We start from the raw sequence: 10124 nt of genomic DNA, 5'->3' as shown, positions 1-10124 counted from the left end.
AAATGTCACCAAACTGTGCCAAATGTGTTTTTTACATCAATACTGGGGATTTGTTAAAATTACGAGGTCACGTGACAGCTGGACCCACCGGTGGGTTCGTAGGGTTCTAGGGGTTAAGGAATCTTTGGCTATCCAATTATTAATTGATTAATTTATAAATAATCCACCGATTAATCAATTTGCAAAATAATCGTTAGTTGCAGCCTACTTGAATGAACTGATGATGGTTTTTGACGTTAACTATAGAAACTTCATGTTTGTGCATACAAAATTTTCCAGTAAGATATCCTGATTCGGAAGATTCAGAAAGAATCCACAAAGGTTTAGAAAATCATAAAACATATAAGACCACAATAATACCACAAGGTAGGAAATATTACCTTGGTTAAGGGCTGAAAGGCTGGAGCTCAAAAAACATGGATCTAGCTTCACTATTACAGTTTGGCCCTCTCCTGATGCACAAGCAAAACAGCTTATGGAGAAAGGTTGTGCAGTCAAACAATACAAAAATGTTTCCACTGAGATGTTTAGATAAGGCTTTGAAACCTACAAACATTACCAATTGTAGAGCTTGAGCTTTAAGGCAGCATCCTGCTGTGGAACATTTTGGCTTCTACTGGTACTTACAAAGAGCAAAAACGGTTAAAGAAACAATTACCTTCTTTTCAGATCTGCATAAAGTCAACTAGGAGGGTGAAGTTTTCCAACTGGACAATTATACCAAATGCATTGCAAACTATTGTTTGAAATGGATAAAGCTGTTCATGAATTTGATTAATTCAAACAGCGCAACCAACATTTTTCAAAAGTGCATCTATAATTAAGTGAAAAATGAATAAATACTGTAGATAACATACATTTTAGTAGTGTAGCAACAAATAACACACGGTCCACAAAAAAGTTTTTGAGAAGTTTTATTTGGAAATAGTCAAGTGGTTAACAAAGGAAAATCAATCATGTCATGTTAGAAGTCTGATATTTTTTTCTAACAGAAAGCTAAAATGAAATGATCCCATGATTGTTTATCTTAAGTGTGTAATATTTCTGTTCTTATTTTGAAAAAAAAACAACAACAAAAAAACAGGTTGCAAGATCAGCTCGCAATTTGATTTGGATGGTGAATGTAGGAAGTGTTGCTGAATCAATGATGGAATGATGGGAAACTGTTCACTACACTTTAGGGTTGCTGGCAAGTATGGAAAGTGCAAGATTTCTCCAGATCTGAAGGGAGGAAAGAAAATACATTTTCAAATACTGAGTTCAAATGGGCTCCAAAAGCAATGCATGTTTGCTGATCATTGAAAATCCTAGTAGCAACTTTGAGTAGCACAAACCTGAAGCAGTGTCACTGCATTCTCTCAGTGAGGACATGGCGGCCATGTACTCATTTCCCAAAAACTCCTTAAAAGTTCTTCCAGATGGAATTTCTTGGAGACATTTGGTGGAGTCCTTGAAGAGGAGGTTCTTTCCATTGGTTGATGAGAACATTCTGAACGTGGAATCCACACGGGCTCCAAACTTGGTCTGTAAAGTAAACAACATTTTTTATTTTTTTTTAGAAATATGGAATCTATATTTGGTTAACTTTTAAATTTAACTGACTTTAATGTTGTCTAACAGTTTTGATTTGATTTCAAAATCAGTATTCTACTTCAAATGGGCCTTGTGAAGCTGCCAGGTTGATGAGTAAGACTAAAAATAAGGCTTAGGTACTGCCATCAGATGGAAAAGTTCAAAAATGTGAAAGTTTTCTGGGCAAAAATTATAAAAATAAAAAAAAGCATTGTCAATCCTGTGAATAATAACAAAGCCTATAATTTCTTTTAAAATGTATCACTGACCTGCTGGTCCTGGAGGATGCGAACCACATTATCACGAATCTCAGGGCGGGTTACCACAGCGTGTGCTGGGACCTTGGCCAAGTGACAAGACATATACTCAGAGAGGGGCATTGGATCCTTTCCAGGGCAGATCAACTGGTAGTCATTAGAATTCACACCACGAGCCCATTCAGGACCGTTACCTTTGATCAGAAAAAAAAAGGGCCATAGGTTAGAGCGATGCTGACATTTTTTAGCTAACAATTCAGCAAGGTACTAGCGTGAAGTTAGGTAATGTTCTTTACCATCACTGTTTTCTCCAACAGTTGTGTGTTTAATGAAGGCTACATCACCAGCACCTTCAACCAGACATCTGCAATAATAAGCCACACATGGTGTCATGATGATGTCACTGACCAGATTAAGACTTTTAATTAGATATGATCAGACCTAATCCAGAGGACTTTGATATGTGTGAAACAGACATTTAATTATGTAACAAATAAGGAACCGTTGATCAAATATTAATCTTTAGCATCATTATCAAAAAACAGAAATAAAACAACTGGACTCTGTTTAATTCTTAGTCATTTCAAACTTTTCCAGGGGTCATCATTAGTTCTGAGTTCTTGGTTGAAAGTTGCCAGGTCTTTAGGTTCCTTCTTCAAGAATTAAAATAAGTCAATTTGTTTTTGATTCAGTTTTTTTTTCACGACCTCCACCCACCTTATATTGTTCACAACAAAGAGCAGACAGAAAAACAAGCTACAGAAGAGTCATTCTGAATGCCAGCTAATGTTGCTTACTCTACAGCCAAAGTTTGTAGTTGATTTATATTGTGCAGAGGTCATTGTGAAAAACTTTACTACTTTTCAGCTAACAAGCCCAATGGAACTCCCAAAAAACCCTTTACTTTAGCCAAAAGCAAAGATGTTGAAAACATTTTCTTATCAGAAATTATAATTGTCAAAGCCACACATTGTCAAAGCCACGCATTGAGGACAGCCACACAATTAAAGTAGACAACACAAGGCCAAATAGCAAAGAGAGATTACATGACCAACATATACCATAGACAATGTCATACAGTCACTGATGTGTCTCAACGTACCTGAAAGCTCCAGCATAACCATAGTACTGCTCTTCAGCACTGGCTTTACACTTGGCTTCATCTCCCACGGCTTTGCCGCTGCCTTTACACTCACGGCAGAATGGAGAGCTGGGTTCGGCACCTGGGGCACAACCACTGCTGAAGAAATTAGCTGTGGAGAAGCAGGGTGTAATCAATCAGTCAGACTGAAAACGTTTTCAAAGACGGTTCAGAACGCCAAAAATCTGTCATTTTACGCAATCTTGTCTTGTAATAAAAAATGACATGCATCATTTAATTTAAAACTTTCATAATCATTGCATTTTTTTTTTAAGTAACAGTTTTGCACTGACCGAAGTTGCAGTCTTTAGTCTGGGAATAGATTTGGCCCATGGGCATGTTCCAGCCAGCCGTCCTGCCTACGCCTGTGTGGCAGGACTTCTTTCCCTTCAGGTTCTCCCAGTTCACTCCTGAAGTCTTCTTTACCACAGCAACAGCAAAATAGGAGGAGGCTGTGTCTGTGAAAGCAGAAGAAGATGAGTTACAGCAAGAACACCTAAATATAATATTTGAGTGTCTTAATAAAAGTATAAAATAGATGGTGTAATACCTGAAGGACCAGTACACGCCTCTGAGCAGAGACAAAAGTTGAAAATGTTACAGATTAACCAAAGTTTTCCCAAAACACACATTGTTATCATCTATCAGGTTTTATGTAAATTTTTTGGCATCATACGTTCATCGTATTGTTCCACCATGGCAGGAACCAGACCGCACTTTCCAGCAGTGTACACCTGTCCTCCGTCCACAGCCATCACATCTGCCTCTTTGCGCTGCAAGATTTTTCAAACATTTAGAAACAAGCTAATAAAAATAAGGGGAAAAAAAGAAACCAAGAATTCCCCTGTGAAAAGTAGAGTGCATAGATCTTTTTGGTTTTACCATAATTTTCTTGAAGCAATCCTCAACGGTTGGGGCATTCTGGCACTCAATAGAGGCGCTGTCATCAGTCACGCTGTTAATGCTCCACTCGTCACACTTTACAGTCTCTGCATGGCCAACAGCGCACCATCTGATGCCAGAGGATGCAGTTCCTGTGGCGGACTCTTAAAAAAAAAAACATGTTTACGGATTGACTATTGACTGATGAATGTGTGAATCTGGATATTTCTTTCAACGGGTTTTCCCCACTTTTACCTTTTTTGAGGGAGTGGACAATGCTCACATAATTAGAACCCAGATACAGGAAAGAGTCTGTGTTTGGAGGCACTCGCACCAATTTCTGTGTTGAGTCCTTGAACATTAGATTCTTGGCAGGGGCGTAAGCCTCAGAGGAGAAAAGGTTGAAATTCTGAAGAGTCAAGAAACACACAAAGCACAGCTCAAGTTTCCTTCTGCAGGTTTGAAGTAGTCTCTGTATTTTCCTTATGCTTAATTCATTTTACCTGCACACCACTGAGACTGTTCCAGATCAGGTTAGCCAGCTCTGGGTCCTTGCGGGTGATAACTGCATGAGCAGGTACTCTGGCCAGATGGCAGTCTTTATAGTTATCAATGGGCGCTCTTGTATTATCCTTGCAAAGCAGCTCGTATTTGGACTTCTCAGAATCTAAACAAGCAAATTCAGAAGCCATACTTTTGTTTAGCTAAATTCATCTTGCATTTATAATTATTTTTATAATTATGTCCCATCTACAAATACCAGAAAAGCAAATAAATTGTGGTTGATTGTGTTTTTTTAATGATAAATCTTATAAACTTGCCATTATCTTAATGCAGAGAAAAATGGAAATTCTACAACCACTGGCATCAACATGTATCCAGCGTTGTTGGCTGAGCTTTTTATGGCTCATGTTGTTTCTCTTCAAATGGGTACGCATTTGTAAATAAACTGCATTTATGGGCTGAGCATTAGAGTTGAGTTTGTACCCCCGACCAAGACAGAAATTTGAATAATTTTTATTTATTATTATATTACCATTTCCAAATTCTTGAGTTGGTCCCTGAAAAGGTGTCCTTTGTTTTGTTCGCCATTGACATTATGTAAGATTGAGCTCAACCAATAAGAGTGGAGGCATATTGCCATTGACTTTCTGCCTTCAGATTATAATCCAGTAATGACAAGTTTCCTTTTTCAAGGTAAAGCATCTCACCATCACACCGGCTCCACAGTAAGCTATTTGGCATTGGAAGACAGGGTGTTATACCTAACCCTGATGCACAACCCCCAAAAATGCATTTTTCTTACAAATATAACAAAATTTATGAGAAATTTAGAAGGGTTTCCAGTAGCATAAGATTTGATGTTAAGAAACATTCTCACAAAAAAGAAAATAATACAGAAATGCCCTTTATTTTTACGCTAAGCATACCATATTTGTGACACAGATGTGCTTGGCAATTTCTGCTTTTTGCTTAATTTTTAAGGTAAAATACAAAAACACACACACACACACACACACACACACACACACACACACACCAACAACAAAAAACAACAAAACAGCTATTATGTAAACGTATAAAAGACAATGATCCATTGAGCTATACTGACCGGGTACAGTGAGGTGCTTCACAAATGCCACATCGCCTGCACCCTCCGCCAGACACCTAGAATGTTAAACAAGTAGGAAAAAAGAAACAGAGACAAAAAAAAATAACTGAAGGATGTGAGACAAAGATATGATTCTTCAAGCCTGTCAGAGATAAAGAAAGCGACACTGGAGAGAATTGAGGATAGTAAATACTGACTGGAAGGCTCCAGAGTAGTCGTAGTAAGGCTCCTTTTGGGACCTGGAGCAGTCTCCCTTGCATATTTCACACAGTTTGGAGCCCCGTGGTGCTCCTGGAGCACAGCTTGATTGAAAGAAGGTGCTTACCGCTGAAAATACATTAGATAATTAATTAAGACCAAATAATTCCAAAACATTTTCAGTTTTGTCAAAACATTTATGGAAAATGATAAGCCGCGTGCAAAAGGCCTTCATCCTGCTTAATTGTTCATGAAATAATATAAGAAAAAAAACTTTAAAGGTATAGTGGAGGATTTTTGCGAATTTTTGAAAAGACTTTTCCGCTCCACTTAAAAAAAATGCATGCTTTGTTTAAAAGTTGCTGTTTGCATCGCCCATACAAGCTTAATTTCCAAAAGAAGATTTGCAATTTCTCCACTATGTCAGACTCACCAACAATAAGTGAAAATGGGTATGAGCTCGTAGGACGGACTTACGTAAACATATCACCAGAATGATTGGCAATTAGGAGGATCACTAATTTTGATGGTACAAATCAAGAACATCCTCCAATATGCCTTTAAATTTAATAAGCTTGTTAGATAAAGGCTTGAAACCAAAGCAACACCATCTACATTGAAGGTGATAGCATGAATAGAATAGAATAGAATAGAATAGAATAGAATAGAATAGAATAGAATAGAATAGAATAGAATAGAAAACCACTTTATTGTTCCACAATTGGGAAATTCAGGTGTTCACAACAGCAAAAAGAATATACAAAATATGATGTTGATGTTGAGGCCAATTGATAATATTCTTGCTTAAGGGGAGAACTATTTCAAAACAAGGCCATATGCTGCCATTATGTAACTGCATTACATAGTGGTAATGCTGGATATAGGTATGAGTCTAGAATCAGACTTATTGTCTTACTTTTCACTGTACTGGTCTTAAATCTTTGTGCCAGCTGTCAGCTTTTTACCTTGACCAGCAAATTCCAGAATTATCTCAGAAGAAAATGTGGATTTATTTAAGATTAGAACTAATACTGTTTAGAGCTAAAGTAAACATACCTGACTGATTGTAAGTAGTCCAGAAAAATAACTCACAATTACATAAGTGTACCTTTATACTGCGTAAACTATCCAAACACACAGTCCAGGGTGAGTTCAAAGAACAAATACAGATTTCTTACCTTCCTCCACAGGTTTGTCCTCAATGCCAGCCCACTGAAGGACACCCTCTGTAATCAGAGTTCCAATGGGAATGTTCCAGCCTGCAGATTTTCCCAAACCGGTGTGGCAAGATTTCTTCCCTCCGAGTTCCCTAAAGCCAAATCCAGTTCCTTTCTTCACGACAGCCACAGCATAGTAGCAGGTGTCTGAGGCTGAATGTGTGAGAATAAAAAGAAGCAGTGAGTAAAGCTGCACTCTTAATGCTTGATTTATGTACAAAGACAGCTGCTGCGTATGCATACTCTCTCCGTAGTCTTCGGCAATGATAGGATGTAGATCGTAGTTGTTCAGTCCTGCTGTGTAAATGTCTCCTCCATCTACTGTGATTGCATCTGCTTCACCAGCCTGTCAAAAAAAACACACAAAAAAACAATCCAGAATAAATGGGTCTAATGTCCCTAACTGGACATATACTGGTAGAAAATTCCTTCTCTAACAGTAAAAATATTGGATTTGCAACAGTTATCTACTGTTAAATCATTTTTTATTTTTATTTTGAAATTTTATTTATTTATTTATTTTACATATAACTTCCCGATTTGGATCAGTTCTGCAGTGTGTAAAATGCATTAGTTAAAATGTTCCTGCATTCGGGGAAATAAAAAACAGCAGATTAAACACATGGCATTATATTGAAGTTAAGGCTTAAAACATGATTTAGGTGGAATTTTGTGATTTGCGGATTATTGCTATCTCATCACTTTTTGTTTCAAAGTGCAAAACAGGGAGTGTGTCTGACATGTAAGAAAGTTAAAAGGGTCTCTAGAATTTTATCCCCAATCTATCTTCCTTTAATGAGTACAAAATTCTAATGAATAAGCAAACTGGAAGGTGGCTTTGGGCTTTCAATTTACCATTTTCTGAAATAACTATAAATAGTATATTTTTTTATGTTTTTTCCTAGTCTGCTGTTTGCTGTCCCTTGGCAACATAAACTACAGATCTAGTAGTTTTCTTCCTGCTGTATCATCAGCCTTTAGCATCATATGGATTATGATCAATTATCTTTAATAATTGTCAGAATCACATAGTTTGTGTCAAAAAGGAAGAAAAGGGGAACACTTTTTTCAGATAGAAGCAGAGTGCTGAAGTTTGGATAACAATGAAACCGTTATTGGATGTTTTGCAACAACCTCTATAATTTTAAAGAAAACTACTGATGTTAATGATAAGTTAACTCAAAGAGAGTCATGTCTAAGGGTGATACGCTTACCTTGATTGCAATGATGCACTCAAGTGTGCTTTCCTTCTTCACACAGGAGAAAGCAGGAGCCGCGGCTACAAGATCTGTGCACTTCCTTAATTCTTGGTCCGACTTTACGCACCATCTCACTTTCTCAGCCGGGGCTGCAGACACAGCAGCTGTAAATAAAGAAGCATATCAGTCAGGATTAGTCAGCAGAAAATTTAAGTAAAGTTTTTTTTTGTTTTGTAAAGGTTCTTACCAACGCATCCAAGCAGCGCCACAAGGAGGAGAGGGTTCATGCTGGTGGACTGTGTGGTCTCCTGACCTGAAGGACAGAGCAGATCTACTGCGAGGGGGCTGCTGCTTTTATAGCAGAATCTACTGGAGGTGGCCAAGAGATAAAATACCACAGTTTGCTCAAGTTTCCTAATGGGAGGGCGGCTTTGTACTTTGGTGTGCTGATAAATGAGAAACAGAGGACTGACCCAAATTTCCTCATAATGGAATTTCACATCCTTAGAAATAGTTTAGATAACCAAAGGAGCTACTTTTGGACACATTCGGAGTGTTAGCTGTTTTGTTTTTGTTTTCCCAAAGTTTATTTCAGCGGGTTTAGATTATTAAACCATGTTGATGGTTCTATTATTGCCCACCTCTAAGTTGGCCTAAGTCGTCCCAAAGGCTGAGAAAAAAAAAAAAAATGGATTAATTGATTTGATCATCACCTTTGTTTCTCAGGCAACGTTTGTTTGGCCAGGACAAAACAAGCAGCAAATAGTCATGGAAGGAAAATTACTCTATTAAGTCAGGGTTCTAATTCATGTAGATTTAAAGTAAAACAAGGACAACTCTCAAAACCCGAGGAGCTTGTTCTTTTATTTCTCTGTTTATAGATTATGTGTATGCCTGGCTGCATTTTGAATTCACATATAAAATGTTTATTTTGTTCTTACTCTTTATGAAAATGTAAAACAGCTTTACACATGGATCAGATATTTCATTACAGCAACAGAAATAACAACCCTATTTACATGTGTTTGAGTCTCTTCTTGCCAAAACAAGAATAATCACACAAAGAAAAGATAAAAAAGAAAGAAAACTTTATAAAAAAAATAAAATAAAATTTGTGTACTTAAAGCTGTGGTTAGGCTCAGCTAATGTCATGTTTCTAAAGTCAATATTACCTAATACTGACTGAGCCTTTGGTTCATGTGGATTTGCAGAACGCCTCCTTCTTTGTTGCCATGTGCCAAATGAAATATTGCAAGATCTCTTAATGGCTTTTGCAATATATTCTGGTTTAACATGCATGTAAAGTTGCAAACTTTAGGAAACCAGGGATTTCCACCTAGACAGGGGGATTGATCAGTTCATCAGTTCTGCAACGTTTCACATCAGATAAACAGGATTTCTTTGGTATGAGAGCAACATCAATCTTATCCAGATAACCATTATGTTCTTTATGAATTAATTGGCGACATTAATGTTTCTGTCAGTTATAGGTTGTTGTTTTTTTAATACTTTTTTGATATTTTTTGTGCATTTCTTATATGTTTGTGCATCTTTTACAAACCTTGCAAAAATGCCTATTTTAATGGTACTATGAATATTTTTGCTATTCATTTGTCTGTCATTTTATGAAACATGACATGACTTAAATAGTGCAGAAAATAAAAGAATTTCCACTTTACTTGTTTGCTAGTGATGCATCTACAACAAAGGGGCAATAAAGTCACCTAATTATTCTGATTTTTAAATGTTTTATTTACACATAATCTTCAGTCAAGCATAGAGCAGGGCTTCTAGATCTCTGTAGAACCAGGAGGAATTTTAGATGCTCCTGTCATGAACCTGAGAATCTTTCAATTGCTTATTTAAACCAATACCTAAACCTGTTGATATCATATAAAAATATTTGATAAAGAACATTTTAATTTCAAACATTGCTACTGTTCTTTCAATAACATTTTGAAATCACACAGATTGAGTGTTTAATATTTTTTATTTTTTTTGTCTGTAGAAACCAGAAGTCATCTTTGGATGTCAAAGTTTAGGAAG

The 10124-nt window shown here is 36.9% G+C and overlaps 1 protein-coding gene across 1 annotated transcript; it reads right to left on the bottom strand.

Annotated features, from left to right (window-relative positions):
* Positions 1–900: 900 nt before the first annotated feature.
* LOC107083336 (serotransferrin-like) lies at positions 901–8565 on the bottom strand. Its single transcript, XM_015372476.1, is given in 18 exon segments — positions 901–1221; positions 1335–1524; positions 1842–2023; positions 2126–2193; positions 2932–3082; positions 3264–3428; positions 3521–3541; positions 3647–3743; positions 3853–4016; positions 4108–4261; positions 4356–4519; positions 5465–5520; positions 5662–5791; positions 6841–7032; positions 7123–7225; positions 8094–8242; positions 8326–8535; positions 8538–8565. Coding segments are annotated over 18 exon segments (2268 nt in total). The 3' UTR covers positions 901–1177.
* Positions 8566–10124: the final 1559 nt, after the last annotated feature.

This window comes from Cyprinodon variegatus, unplaced genomic scaffold (genome assembly GCF_000732505.1).
Source record: "Cyprinodon variegatus isolate N-32 unplaced genomic scaffold, C_variegatus-1.0 Scaffold73, whole genome shotgun sequence".
Taxonomy (NCBI): domain Eukaryota; kingdom Metazoa; phylum Chordata; class Actinopteri; order Cyprinodontiformes; family Cyprinodontidae; genus Cyprinodon; species Cyprinodon variegatus.
Note: the sequence above shows the minus strand (reverse complement) of the source record. Positions and strands in the feature narration are given on the sequence as shown.